The sequence below is a fragment of the Taudactylus pleione genome, unplaced genomic scaffold, assembly GCF_031769625.1.
Source record: "Taudactylus pleione unplaced genomic scaffold, aTauple2 ptg000129l, whole genome shotgun sequence".
Lineage (NCBI taxonomy): Eukaryota > Metazoa > Chordata > Amphibia > Anura > Myobatrachidae > Taudactylus > Taudactylus pleione.
In genome coordinates, this window is record NW_028284531.1 from 9,886,720 (window position 1) to 9,902,785 (window position 16,066).

At 42.3% G+C, this 16,066-nt stretch overlaps 1 protein-coding gene across 1 annotated transcript in view; it reads right to left on the reverse strand.

Annotated features, from left to right (window-relative positions):
* Positions 1–835: 835 nt before the first annotated feature.
* HOMER2 (homer scaffold protein 2) overlaps positions 836–16,066 on the reverse strand; it is a 173,902-nt gene continuing 158,671 nt past the window's right edge. Inside the window, exons 8-9 of the mRNA XM_088472990.1 lie at positions 6,590–6,670; positions 836–2,401 (exon numbers count right to left, since the gene is read on the reverse strand). Coding sequence (XP_088329116.1) covers positions 2,213–2,401; positions 6,590–6,670 — 270 coding nt within the window. The 3' untranslated portion in view covers positions 836–2,212. The remainder of the gene's footprint in view (positions 2,402–6,589; positions 6,671–16,066) is intronic.

A 16,066-nucleotide genomic window follows, 5' to 3' on the forward strand; every position in this document is an offset into this window, starting at 1 on the left:
TTGGGCGCCCTGAAGCCTTCTTCACAACTATTGAACCTCTCTCCTTGAAGTTCTTGATGATCCGATAAATGGTTGATTAAGGTGCAATCTTACGAGCAGCAATTTCCTTGCCTGTGAAGCCCTTTTTGTGCAAAGCAATGATGACTGCACGTGTTTTCTTGCAGTCACCATGGTTAACAGAGGAAGAACAATGACTTCAAACTCCACCCTTCTTTTAAAGCTTCCAGTGTTATTCTAACTCAGTCAGCATGACAGTGATCTCCAGCCTTGTCCTCATCAACATTTCCACCTGTGTTAATGAGTGAATCACTGACATGATGTCAGCTGGTCCTTTTGTGGCAGGGCTGAAATGTAGTGGAAATGTTTTTGGGATTAAGTTCATTGTAATGGTAAAGAGGGATTTTGCAATTTGCATATACTCCAGAATGTCATGAAGAGTGATCAGATGAATTGCAATTAAATGCAATCATAAAAACTGAAGCAGCAGACTTTGTGAAAACCAATACTTGTGTCATTCCCAATTTTTTTTCCATGGCTATATACTACACCCAGCGCACCACAAAGCCCAGACACCCTACAAACGCTCCTGGCTGCAGCTAGATACTCCTGTTACACTGCACCTGCTATTTAGCCTGTGTTTACCTGTTCCTGTTTGTACCTGGGTAATAAAGCTTTACCTTGTTAAGTAGTCTGCCGTGTCTATTTGCACACCGCTAATCTCCATTTGCACACCAGTGCCACTTACCACCATAATGTCTGCTGATAGTAATAAGCAAATGAAGAATGAGGCAGATTTTGTTTGTTTCAGACCTTGGAACTACAACAATCCCTTTTTTGTTCAAACATTTTATTTTTGCTTTCATTACAATATAAACTACATTATAGAACCGTGAGGCACAAGTCTTCATATTTTCAAGGAACAGCCCTGTTTACGTTGACTTAGAAATCTTGAGGTCTGTGCATGTAAAGACGTTCTCAGCCATGGCTTGCTACACCCGTCATTAGTCACAAAAGATCCAAAGGAGACCATTCAAAACAGAACACTCCTCATTACAGAATAAAAAGGAAAATATACTTCTTTTCAGACTGGCGTCCCAAACATATAAGGCATCATGTGGTGGTCCCATCATGCCACCTATACAACTAGGGTAACAAACCTCAGAACACTGTCCGAAACATCCAAAGACTTTCATCAAATCTCATGAACAAAGTAAACCCAAAAGAACTAAGTGCAAGGGCAGACTGTGCATTGTATCTGCCCCATGCAAACTTTATTTTGATTCCTTCATGCTTGCCTGATTGTGATTCCTGTAAAGAAGTGGAACCTTAAAGTGAGAGTTTCCCTTTAAATAAAACAAGACTTATTTTTAGATCGTTGTCTAAGTATTAATGTGGCTGAAGATGACATGAGAAAGATAGACCACAGATGGCCATGGCCAGCGATTTATTAAATGTTACTGTCATATTGGTCTTGCCAACACATCTTATATAGTATCCATAATAAAGGACCTCATATTGGACTTCATAAAACTATAGTCTATAGGGTTACAGGAGTTCCAGGGGTTGGACTGCGGCAGTATAGCTTTGGGTAATCCCACCCTTAGCCTATGTGCTGTGTTTCCTTTTCTTGACCAGTGTAAGACCTGGCCATCAAAAATATGGTCCAAACAACTGAGACACTAAAGACTTATCCATCATGTGTTTAGATTTATTGCAACTACTGAACAGTGCTGGCTGGACTGTAACATTGGTCAGTTTTCACTGTGTGATTTTTCTTATTGCAAATCCAACATATTTGGGAGTAGCAGGACTGGAGGACAGGAAAAGCGGCCATCTACTGGTTCTACTCTCGGTCGTTAAACCTTTTTTAATATGTTATCCATTGTTACTTTACCAAAGGATTATGGATTGTTACATATAAACATCCACACATTTGGTATGTCCCTTTTAGTGCCATACTGTAACTTCTTTATTTACAATTTTCTCTCTGCTGATTTGTGTAACTTGGATGGCTCTGGATTTGTAGAAACAGTAAAAAATGGCTTTCAAGGTTTAGGCCACTACTGGTTGCCAAAATGGACTAACCTAACTAATACCAGCAATTAAAATGAAATAAAAGTTAATAACCACACCATCCGCCTTGAGTGGTTGCACTCTACTGGTCTTGTGTATATATGAATAGAAAAAAAAAAAAAGAAAAATCCACCACACTCTAGTTATCGATTTCTAGTTTGGAAAGTCCTTGACGGAATTCGTGCAAATCATCAATCTTCCCATCTAATATGTTCAGGAAGTGTTTCAGTTCCAATTTCAAGTGGCCTTGTCTGTGCTTACTCTCTTCCACTTCTTTCCTTAGTGCTCTCACTTGATCCTCCAGTTCTTGGTTCCTGTTCTCAGCATCCTGCAAAATAAACACAAACTGTTCTCACAGCAGGAAAATGAAATATTTCAAGCACCATGTAGTTATTTGTATAGTTGTAGAATGCTAACATGCCATACATAATTATTAACAAACAATGAGCTTACCTCTGTAATCATTTGAAGGGGCCACAATTAAACTTCCTGTGCTAAACATATTCTCCAAGCTTTGATAAATCTCCCCCTTGGTTACACTACATTGTAACACATTTCTTCCCCCAACCCTCACCTGCGGCAGATATCCCCACCGACTCATGAGATGGGACTATTCACCACACCGCAGTGACAACATAACAATGAATGAAACAAAGAGGTGCTAACAGAGGACACTCTAAAAATATGTATACAATTGAGAAAATCACATTTCGACATTTATTTGCCGCCATCTGAAACAGAGTAGTCACCCAAAGAGAAAACCATGTAAAACTGTAGTGGGACAGGGCAAAGTGAATGATACTTAGTCAAAAATAAACAATACTAATGAAAGGTCACTTGCGGATCTATAATATAAACTAATAAAGGAACAGTATGAATATTCAAAAAGGATTATCATATAATGGTGAATATAAACATAACAAAAAGCACACACATGTAAATATAAAATTTTTAACTTATTAGATATTTGGAACCGTGTGACTCTTCTATATTTTTAAAGTATTACACCAGTTATTATACTCAGGTGAATGGTTTTGTGCTAATTACAAAGGGTATATAAGTGTGTTTGCATGAAGCTGACATTTACTGAAAAAGCTGTCTATAGACACGGAAACAAGTCCGGCTACTTACCTCTACTCACCAGCGTTGATCACCACTGGAATACTCTCCCATCTCCATTTGTCATCACTGGATATTGCAATTCATTTCTACAAAAAAACGTAACAATCCAAGTCCAGCTCAGCAGTTTTGAGTGAACAATGGGATAACATCTGTCATTCTAAAGGGACTGCACAGGCTGCAGAATATTACACTTTTTTATCCACACATATATGTGGTTTAATACCCCTGCCTATATTGCAAATTTGCATTGATTTGAAGTAATCATTTAATGTATATGACATATTTACATGTGTGTGCTTTTTATGATGTTTATATTCACCAATCACCATTAAATGGTAATCCTTTTTTTTGCATATTCACACGGTTCCTTTATTAGTTTATATTATAGATCCGCAAGTCACCTTTAATTAGTATTGTTTAGTTTAACTTTTGACTAAGTATCATTCACTTTGCGCTGTTCCACTACAGTTTTACAACCTGACAATGAAACTGATCTAACAGTCAAATAGCCGGGTCTTACTGCAGCTGCAAGAGTCAGTCCCCTCCCCCTTATCCTACTGTAAACCACGCTGTGGTCTGGTGCAATAGGTCTTGTTCCATATTGCACGAGACCTCAGTGTGGTTAATGGAGGGTTGAGAATCAGAGTACTTCTTTCCCGACTTCCCATGTCTCTGTCCTCCCTGTACCCTGTGGCCATGCAGACATGGACAGTGTGTAACTATGATGTAACATTATATCTACCACGAAAATCAACAATAAATACATTGTAAATAACATATACCATTACATCATGTTATTTTGAGCTTGGCTTAATAATACATTTACATTTCAGCATCAAAGCAATCCTGACACATATAACAGTCAATTTTTGTAGTCTTTCCTGTATTACAAAAAAAAAAACCTCAAAACCTAGTATGTAATCAGATCTCTTCACAATGTTAGGCCCCAGGCCGCCTGGTAGACATGGTTATGTCAACCTCTGTTGAAGGCCGCGGCATCTGCAGCTCTTGGAGTGAAGCCATCTTAGAGATGGAGCCTGTAATTTCAGTGGCATGACATCCCCTAGATACTAGTGCTACACTGCGAAACCGATCTCTAGAGAGGCTCCCCCGCTTCTGATATCAGCACCTCACTGTGTGCCAGATTACTGCAAAGACAGTTCTGTGCTATGCTGGAAATTATTACACAGCAATTTGACTTAATAAAACAAATAGAGCCTCCAATGCCTGATGCAATTTGTCTTCGCTCCAGCATGGTAATAATTATACCCCATAAATCCCATCTTAAATATAAGCATAAACAAAATTGGCAACAAACGGATGGAACAGTACAATTAATCTTAGCAGTGTACCAGCATGATATGATACAATATTACTTTTTTAATAATGAAAAGTGTCTTTATGTGGAAAAAAAAAACAAAAATAAAATGTAGATGATGCACTGTAATGATATAGGCAACAATATTCTCCAGAGGGAGGAATCCACCGAGACAAACATACTGTACGTACAAGACAGCACGGAAAGCCGAGAGCTCTACACCATCTTCAGCCGTACTATTATGGAACCATTTACTGTACATCATTGGAATAAGTAATCAGAAGCTGGTGACATCACAATACGCACAGGGCCTCCTTCTACAAGACTATACCGTATTTAATCAACAGGAAAAACAAATATTTCCTATTCCTGAACAGCAAAAACATTGTAGGGCAGACCTAGGTAGTTTGTCCTCATCAGAGAACTTTAAAACTATTTCTTTACTTTCTGGCTTCCTTCTGTGCTTTTCACCAAAGCCATATTTTATATATATATATATTATATATATATAAAAATAATGCTATGCTAGGAATGACGAAGATATGGAAGAGCAATATATTATATATATATATATATATATATATATATATACACACACACACACACACACACATATACATACATACATACATATATATATATATATATATATATATATATATATATATATATATATATACACACACACATACATGCACACATACACACATTTTTCTTTAAAGGTCGCATAAAGGTGAAAACACATTACCACACCACAACCATTACAGACATTCCATTCACACTTTAAACAAATTGCAATTGTCTTTTGTAGTTTTCTCTTTCATTTCAGAATGGCTCCTGGCTAACAAACAGGATGTCTGGAGCGCTTAAAAAAATAATTCTATTACAAATAACAGCTTTACTATAGGTCAAATATATTTAGGTCTGAAACTTTGCACATATACTGTATTAGCTACTATTACAAGTAGCTCATTTTTATAAAACAAGCTGCACTATAATTTCAATGGCATCATATAATCTATCATCTGATTGTATTACAGTAGTGTAAATCAATCAAGGTTACATTTGCACAGACACATTTATGCTAAGAGGCCAAGGTTAATGTACTCCGTGTCCATTAGTAGTGTGAAGACTTCATCCTTTTTAAAACACCAACCTTTAATGCCTTTAAGAAATGTCCGCTCACTCCAGGGGTGATGGAAAATAATTACTCTTGTGCAGCAACATGCTGGAGTATTATAGCAAGGTCAAGGGCACTAGAGTTCTGTTAATCTCAAAGACATCATGAATATAATGGCCTAATTAGGAGATGACCTGCTTCTTCCCTCTGCCCCTATGGGAGAGCTACATAATGCTGCTCATTCAGCCTGCAAACCCCCCCCCCGCCCCCCCCTTCAGTTTGATTTTACTATAGTCGGACAGTGTTTGTTTAAATTTGACATTAAGAGGATTAGACTCTAAAGATGGAGACACCTGCTTTAAAGAGAAACTATTTTTACATATGTGAAGATTAATTTCAGATGTTATTTAAATAAGTGCAGGTATGGTCTTCATGCAGCAGAAGGTGTGAAATTATCCTCGAAATGGCAAAGTGATATTCATAATGACAAAGTAAACAAGCCCTAGATGAGCAACCTCATTAGGGTTAAATTAGGCCATAAAACCTTATTAATGTATTCATTCAAAGTCACCTTTTCCTGCAGCGGTTAAATAATTGAGCAAGGTCATTAATGATTAAACAAAACTGGATACTCGTGTACAAAAAAAGAGAAAAGAAAGATAAGGTGATCAGAATGTGCACTGGGAATAATAAACATTATAAATAGGACCAATATTGATGAGGTCCACCAGCACTGCATAGACTTCTGACTGTGGAGCAGGGTAACCACTGATGGCAGCAGATGACTGTCTCAGACAAGGTTGATAGAGGTTTGGAGCAGTCAGGAATCACATGCCAGCAACACAGCCATAAAAACGTAACATTCTACCCCATCCACCCCCAAATAAATAGACTGCCAGTGTCATTATTACCTCTACAGATTATATTCTAGATGGTGTTCCTCTAATTTCTCTTACCTGCAGTTTATCATTCACAGACTCACATTCCAGCATCAACTGTGGGATTACTTCACTTTGTTTCCTGAGGTCTTCGAGTTCCTGTGTAAGGAGACCACATTATATGAACACAGGGATCGGGATACATTTGCCTTAATGGGCATGACCGTCATTTTTAGGTCACAAACTCTGTGCTGATGATAGACCAATTTACTGACATCAGCCACGATAACGCAGCGCATGTGGTCAGCATCCTTACATTATAAAGGTATGTGTCTGACATGGCAGCATAGAGGAGACAAAAATGTGTGTTTATTGAAATGACTCAAATATACAAATAGACATTATAAAAAACAAACAAACAAACAAACAAAAACACTTGTAATAAGGGGCACAGAGTAAAAGTAGTGTAGTAATTGTATTGGTCTACTAGAAATAGTGGTAATCACTTGCTCAGTTAGATGGATAGCATTACACTATCACAGCTCATTATTTAATGACAGTCTATGCTACATCCTGCAAGGCCAATTAAACGTGACAGTATTTTGATTTGCCAAAGCTTGTTGTTACGCCAGAACAAGCCCACAATACAGGCTCCATACTGGGGACAAACACAGTAAAGCTATAATAGCCATAGTGAACACTTTAAAAGCAGCAAAACATACTAGGCAGGTTGAAATGATTTAATATAATATTATATGGGAATTTCTGTCACGCATGAGAGGTGAAGTCATACACGTGACTATCTGGACAGTCGCATTATGTGTTTGGTAGTTACAGAAAAAAAAACAATTTATTGGCATTTCAAAAAGTTCTTCTTTTTTTCTATTTGTCAATTTAAAACAAATTAAGAATGCAACTAATCCAAATATAAAATTACTCAAAAATGGAATACAGTATCTTGCATACATAAACAGTGGCAAACGCAGGATTTCTAGAGGGGGGTTTCCAAATGCCTGATTTTAGAGCGAGTGTGGCCAGTTCATGAAGAGGGTAGAATTAGCACTTATCCAGCTTTAATATGAGTCATACAATTGTGTATCATAATTCCAGCATTTACAGGATCACAGTAAGTCATTTGATGCAGCAGTAATCCATCCTGCCTGAGCTGAAAGTTTTTATTTCAGATGTGAGCACCATTCCAGAGCATTGGAGCAAGTACGGGAGCCTGGAAGAGCAGCAGAAGAACCTAGCACTTCCCTGGACATATATATGTACATATTGGGCTCTATAGCAGTGCATCTTTGACAGTGCATGTTTTCCAGATTTCCTAGTTGGTGCACAGGTTATTTATTACTGGCTGATACATGCTAAAAGATCCACAGGTGGTGCTAATGATACTGAGAAGAACATGTAGCACTAGTAAAATTCTATTATATTACTATTTCTACTGTGGTCATGGTATGTGCTGGGGAGTGGGGGTTTCCAGGCAGACGGAAACCCCCCCTGCATTTGCCTATGATAAAGCAACAGCCTTGTGCTATAGTGGTCTAGGGTGCACTGTACACTTTACTATGCATATGTTAATGAAATAAAAATTATATACAATATCTTGTATAGTGTATACACATATCAGCAGCCTTGGATATTACAATGCTCTCTTAAAATACCAGCGTGCCCAATGCAGTAGTACAACAGAACCGTCACTATTTATACTATTGAAGACAGAATGTTACAATGGAGCTTAGTCAGAGAAGGGATAAGATTATTATTATTATCTTTTAATTATATGGCGCCACAAGTGTTCCGCAGCGCCTTACAAAGAACATAAACAAATAATTTGACAAGTGACTTACTGTACAATACAATATAGGACAAGGACATGGATAATATACATTGCTACATTGGTGACCATAACACCTAGATATGCAACAGAGCGTAAGCAACCAAGTGTTAGGTGCCCTGGTGGGGGGTAAGAAGTAGATTATATCAGCCTACCCATCCTAAACTTCTATAATAAAATGACTCCTGCATGCTGGCCACGCAAGTCACATTGTATAAGTATTCTGGGAGACTGCAGAAGGTGCATGCAAAACCCAGAAAATGGTATCCCACAAATCTGAGAATAGTGGTTGTAAAATAGCGTCATGCATTACTCTACTATGTCAGTTTTATTAGAGACACAAGTTTACGTGTCCAAGGGGAATATTTAAGGACCAATCATCCAGTCAATTTGAAGAATTCATTAGTGGACGTTGATGAACTTGTGTTTATGGGATACCATATTGGATTTTGCAGACAGACTTTGTGTCTGTTTGTTCCAAGTAGGCGCAAAAACTACTGAACCGATTTTCCATGAAACCATGAAAACTGCATTAGTTTAAGTGAAAACTCCTAGAAATAACCTGCACTTTGCTTCATCTCAATCTATCATATAAAAGTTGAGCAATAACAAAAACAAAATGTATTGACATCATCAATGTAAGAGATAGGTGCGGTGCCATATGCACGACGTGGTGGAGGGAGAGGTGCTTTGGGCCCACATTCAGTTGAATAGAATAGGCTACATAGCAGTCTGTGCGCAGGGCACACCATAGGCACACGCAGGGGGGGTTTCCGGTTGCCTGGAAACCCCCCTCCCCAGCCCATAACCACAATAGAAATTGTAAAATAATAGAATTTTACTGCATGTTCTTCTCAGAATCACAAATGAAATAAATAGCACCCCCTGTTGATCTTTTAATATGTGTCAGCCAGTATTAAATACACCTGTGCACCAACTAGGAGATCTGGAATACATGCACTGTTAGGAGTGCAATGCTATAGACCATCAATAGGGTAAGTTATTAATATAGTATAATACACTATTCAGTGCATAAGAAGACCAATATGTACATATATGCCCAGGGTAGTGCTAGGTTCTTCTGCTGCACCCCCAGACTCCTGGATTTGCTCCAATGCTCTGGAATGGAGCCCACATCTGAATTAAAAACATTCAGCTCAGGCAGGATGGCCCTACTGCCACATTTAATGGCTTACTGTGATCGCTGGTCTTGGATATGCTGGAATTATGATGCACATTACATTTTGTATGACACATATTAAAGATGGTTAAGTACTAATTATTCATGGACTGGCCACACTCACTATAAAATCGAGCATTTGGAAACCCCCCTCTAAAAATCCTGCGTTTGCCACTGCACACAGTGACATTGGTGTGAGTGGTGGGTGAAGGCGCTGCTGCTTCCAGTCTGTATAGCGCTGCTGGTCATGTGGGTCACTCCTACGACATGTGTGTGTCTATGTATGTGTAGGCGATGCATACTTGCCAACTCTCCCTCATTGTCAGGGAGACTCCCTGAAATAGTAGCAATCTCCCTGTAACCCTGAAGAGTCTACCAATCTCCCTCATTTCACCTTACCCCCATTATGACACTGTTATATAAACAAAAAAATAGAGATATATACATTCAAATGGGATCATCAGCATAATTTCCCTGCATTGGTTATGAAGCACAATGATCCCTATGGCTACATGTATTTTCTGAGAAGTATTAGTGTGTTTTCATCAACAAATAGATCTTACTAACTGCTTTGGTGCTCATTTATATGTGGATGTAAATCAATTTTATGACACGCCTCTCAGATGTAGCTGTACACACCCACTTTACCGCTGCTTTCACAATCTCCCTGAAATGCTTTTTCAAAAGTAGGCAAGTATGATTCGATGTGCTGTTTCGAAACGGCATACTATATCTGGTCCATTTACACTCATACCCCATAGAGATGCAACAGCCAAGCACCGCGGCAATACTTGAATTAGCCCAGAAAAGTCGTAAAACCAAGCCATACTAATTTATTTTGCTTATTATATAATTTGGAAGTATGCCTCTGTAATCCTAGTACTTGTCATTTTTTGGGGGGTATGCTAATTGTTATCTTAACCCCACAGAGGTAAGAGCAAAAATGAATTATGTTTTGCCCCCTACAAAGTGCGCAGTGCACAAAACATTGTGCTGGAGCCTGCCCCTCTGAAGGTCCCATCTGTAAAAGAAGCACACCCCAAGGTTCCCACGTGGCAATAAGCTTATGGGATAATATTTATATGTTAAAGTTTCAAGAAAATTGAAAAGATGTGATTTTAGGTGGAAATAAGATATTCCTGTTTGGATTGAAATTATGGAATTTTTATTCAAAGTAAAAACAAATTAAGAAGACCAAAAAAGTGTTCATTGAAATAATTATAAATGTTCCTTTATTACATGTAAATCTTATATTATAATAATCAAACAATTAAAATGTATATCACTATTAATATGCAATGTAGCCTGTGTCAGCATGATATTCTGTACTTTCACAGTTTCACAGGATGTGTTAAAATGCAAATAGGATTATAGTTTACTTCTAAAAAGATTATGAAGCTATATGTACTCCAGCAGCAGCAGGATACCAGAGAGCAGCAGCAGGATACCAGAGAGCAGCAGCAGCAGCAGGGGGATACCAGAGAGCAGCAGCAGGGGGATACCAGAGAGCAGCAGAAGCAGCAGGGGGATACCAGAGAACAGCAGAAGCAGCAGGGGGATACCAGAGAACAGCAGAAGCAGCAGGGGGATACCAGAGAGCAGCAGCAGGGGGATACCAGAGAGCAGCAGCAGGGGGATACCAGAGAGCAGCAGAAGCAGCAGGGGGATACCAGAGAGCAGCAGAAGCAGCAGGGGGATACCAGAGAGCAGCAGAAGCAGCAGGGGGATACCAGAGAGCAGCAGCACGGGGATACCAGGGAGCAGCAGCAGCAGGGGGATACCAGAGAGCAGCAGCAGCAGCAGGGGGATACCAGAGAGCAGCAGCAGCGGGATACCAGAGAGCAGCAGCAGCAGGCATGGCTGCAACTACAATAGGTGCAATGAGTGCAGCTGCTATGGAGCCCCAAGCTGAGGGGGTCCATCTTCCTTGTCAAAGTTAGATGTCTTATAAACATTTTTAACCATTGGGTTGTACATAGGGGCCTTTACAAACTTTTGTTATGGGGCCTTCAAATACCTAGTTACGGCCTTGGCAGCAGGATACCAGAGAACAGCAGCAGAACACCAGGGAGCAGCAATCTACAATCTTACAGATCTTTCCATTCAGCATTGCCAAATACACTTAATGTGGCAGTTGCATATTGAACGTTTACAGCTTCGAGTGTCAACAAAATCAATGTTAAAAGCATGCAGTGCCTTCCAAAAAGTACCTACTAAACACAACACAAATACATCCAGGCAATCCAACTTACAGGTTATACTATACACCCAACATGATATTCTGTATGGTCTAGAAGTTTTCTTCCCTATTGATTTTACGTATTTGGTTTTTTAGCCATAGAGCCCCCTGAGCCTTCACCTCTGGCCATTAGCTCTTATTGTAAGATTTGTTTGTTATAGTTGTAAAGCTGGGAGCACACAATATATGCAATGGAAAGACGTGATGTTATGATACATCGTGTGCCGCACACACTACACGATTCTGTGTACGATGGCGCGTTATACTGTTACATGCTGTGTGTAGCAGGACGGCGTCGTTCATTGCATCGTTCCATCTGCTGTGCAGTACAGCAAATTGATGATGTGATGAACGACCATTGCAAATGGCGGAACACTGCACAATCTGTATGATACATTGTTCCGATCCACAACGGAACTATATATGGTACGACGATTCATATAGTGTGTACCCAACTTAACATTTGTATATCTTGCGTTAAAGAAAAATGCCTGCTAATAGGTTATTAAAGATAGTTGTCTCTTTCTTTAAATTAAATGTAAAGTTTTACAGGTTACGGTCCTCCTTAATTTTATAAAGGCGTCTCAGTGGCCCCTGAAGTTTATTACGTTGCCAATCAATGACTTCTTATTCCAAATAAAACATCCCATACCTCTAATATATTTAATATAAAAAAGCTAAAATTTCTCAAGTTCACAGTTTCCAGCCCTAACTCTGATACCCATATCCATGTTTTTGTGTACATGCAGTGGTATCGGGAAGCAATCGGGAAGCCGACTGCCTATATACCGGCAGCCGGCTTCCCGACTGTCTTATCCCGGCAAGGGTGAAATGCCGGGCGTCTAGATGTAGACGCACGCATTTCCCCGACGCCGGGAGACCGGCGCCCGGCATCACGATCGTAGCGATGCCGGGCGCCGCGGGGGGGGGAGGGTTAGGTTTAGGGCTCCCGGGGGGGACTTAGGGTTAGGCACCCCCACGGGAGGGTTAGGCTAGGGGGAGGGAGGGTTAGGGTTAGGCACCCCCGGGGGGGACTTAGGGTTAGGCACCCCCCCGGGGGGGACTTAGGGTTAGGCACCCCCCCGGGGGGGACTTAGGGTTAGGCACCCCCCCGGGGGGGACTTAGGGTTAGGCACCCCCCCGGGGGGGACTTAGGGTTAGGCACCCCCCCGGGGGGGACTTAGGGTTAGGCACCCCCCCGGGGGGGACTTAGGGTTAGGCACCCCCCCGGGGGGGACTTAGGGTTAGGCAGCGGGGAAGGGGGTGGTTAGGGTTAGGCACTTGGGGGGGAAGTTAGGGTTAGGCACCCCTAAGGAGGGTTAGGGTTAGGGGGGTTAGGTTAGTGGATACTTACCTATCCACGATCGGGATTTCCAGCGCTGTCGGGGTTCCGCTGCGTCGCACTCTGCTCCTGTCGGGCTGCCGCTGACGGGAATCGACATGCGGCCGGCGGTATTTCATACCCATTCCGTGGTATCTGGGCGGGATGAGGTATTACAGAAGCAGGTGAGATAGGTGGAACGGGGCGATCATAACATACAGAGGTCGTACAGTGCACATTACCGGCTACATGGGACCACAGTGGCGTCACAAGGGGGTGCGGGCCGCACCCGGGTGTCACCACGGTGCAGACTTCCCCTCAGTGACAGGAGCCGGGTGCTGCACTGTAGCATTAAATGCAGCACACGGCTCCTGTCACAGTGAGGGAGCCGGCACTCCGCACCGCCCACCACCCCAGTGATAACCACGGGCCGCAAGACCACACGCATTATCTGGAAGTTAAATGTCCGTATTGGTTCAGAAAGGCCTGTCACTACGTCATTCTAGCAGTACTATAAGCATACTTGCCAACTCTCCATGATTAAAGAGTCTAGCCACCTCCCTGATTGCACCTTACCCCCCATAATGAAGCAATTATATTAAAAAAGAACAGAGATATATTCATTCAAATGAGATTAGTATCATTTCCCTGCATTGGCTATAAAGCACAATGATCCCTATGGGCTACATGCATTTTATGAAAAGTATTAGTGTGTTTTCATCAACAAATAGATCTTACTAACTGCTCTGGGGCTCATTTACATTTGGATGTGAGTAAATGTTATGACACGCCTCTCAGATGTAGCAGTACACGCCCACTTTACCGCCGCGCTCATAGGTGCTGCTTTCACAATCTCCCTGTAATGCTTTTTCAAAAGTAGGCAAGTAGAACTATATATAAGTGCTGAGGTAGGTGGGTTCTACTCTCATCTCTAGTATGCACTGCTAGACTGACTATAGATGCGTTTTATAATAGATATCACAGTGTTTGCATGTGTATTCATGTTTTTGAGTGAATGTGTGTATATCGAGGTGTGACCGTTGTGCCCTTGTTAATGCGTAGTGGGATGGTTAGAGCTTTGGCTAATAATTTAAATGTGGCTACAAAACAGCAAACCTGAATAAAGCCCCATGTCGGGTGGGTACACACCTAAACGACCAGCAATCGTGGCGATGTTCAGGGCTTTACCTTCACCCTGGACATCGCATGATTGCCGGTACACACTTAAAAGATTTATTGAAAGACGGAATGATCACGAGCACAAATCGCGCATACACACTCCACGATATGTCGTTCCAATTTGGCCAAATTGTACCAATATCGTTCAGGTGTGTACCCACCCTCACAATATGTTACATCACGCAACTTCAACAAATTGGTTATGCCGGGCATACATTAGACTGGCAGATATCGGCAGAATTGCCATATAATTGTAGTATATTTGCACAGCCGACCACAAATCATTGGTCTGTCGACATGCCGAATGGTGTGGTATTTCCGAGAATTTGCAAGTTGCAAATTGGGCATATCTGGCAGTGTATGTGCTGCCCCGGCCTGAGGGGCCGATATTTCCCCTGTTCTTTCATTTTCCCCCGTTTCTTTCACATGGGGAGAAACGTGGAAATGTTTCTGCCCCAGGAGAGAAACTCAGATATCCTATGGCAATACATTGACATACAGGGCCGGCTCCAGGGTTCGGAGCACCCTGTGCCGGCCCTCGAAAAGGCGCCCTAACATTGCGCGCGGCAAAGCCGCGTGCGACCAAATTTCAGGGTGTGGCCTAATTACCATAGGCCACACCCCCTATGTACCATTATTTGGAGGCGTGCCCGCATGGCACGCCTTTAAATACCGTCAGGCTGGGGGTAAAGCCCAGCACTCCGGCACTGGCTGGGCTTCCCCCAGCCCTCTCCCGTCAGTGAATGGTTGCCGCGCGCGGCATCCATTCACTCTCTGGGGGTCCGGCGCCGCAGCTTTTGGCGGTGGGGGTCCCCAGCCTCCCGATTTGACCTAAGTGGCCCGCGGGTGGAACAGCGGGACAGTACTGTCCCGTTGAAATCGGGATGCTGGGGAGGGGTGCCGCCCCTCTACGGGTGGCGCCCCTGTGCGACCGCACTGGTCGAACACCCCTAGAGCCGGCCCTGTTGACATATCTCATACCCCTTTCAGACATACATAGAATCCCGGGAATTTGGCCTGCCTCAGCCAAATTCCCGGGTTGCTGCGTATGTCTGAAAGGTACCTACCCGGAAACACGTTCCCGGGCAGCCGACCCTTCAATCGACCAGGGAATTTCCCAGGACTTAAGTCCCGGGAATGAATGGTGCTACCAAGGAATTTACTACTCCAGCTTTTACATTGATTTGGCAGTGCAGAGCCTCCTATAGGACACCCAGCGCTGCTGCTTTGAGTTGGCACCGCAGAGCGTCCTATATTACGCTCAGCGCTGCTGCTCACCACCCCCAGCGCCGGACACCGAGGACACCCGCCGGCGGGTCTCTGCCACAGCGGGCCGCCGGCACTCCCGCTGGACCACCAGGGCACATTTAAATAATTTAATAATAAAATGCCTGTAGTGATTGGTGGGCTGCCTGCTGCATGATGATGACATCATCGGCGGCAGGCGGAGAGGGGATAGGCTAGGAAGGGCAGAGGAGAGGCAGGTAATATTAAAACTAAAAAACCCTGCTTATGTCTGAAAGGGGTCTGCCTGGGAATTTCCCACGTAGACGCTGTAGTGTGAAAGGTGGGGTCTCGACCAAATACCCGGGAATTTGCACAGGAGAAATTCTCGGGTCTCAGCAGGAAATTTCCCAGGTCGTATGTCTGAAAGGGGTATCAGAGAGAGCGGGCGGAATCCGGATGGAAGATCGACAATATTTAGATCAACAGTCAGTAGTTTGACACCAGATGGTCGACATAATAGGCCGAAATGGTCAAAAGGATGACAGGGACAAACGGTCGACATGTTCAAA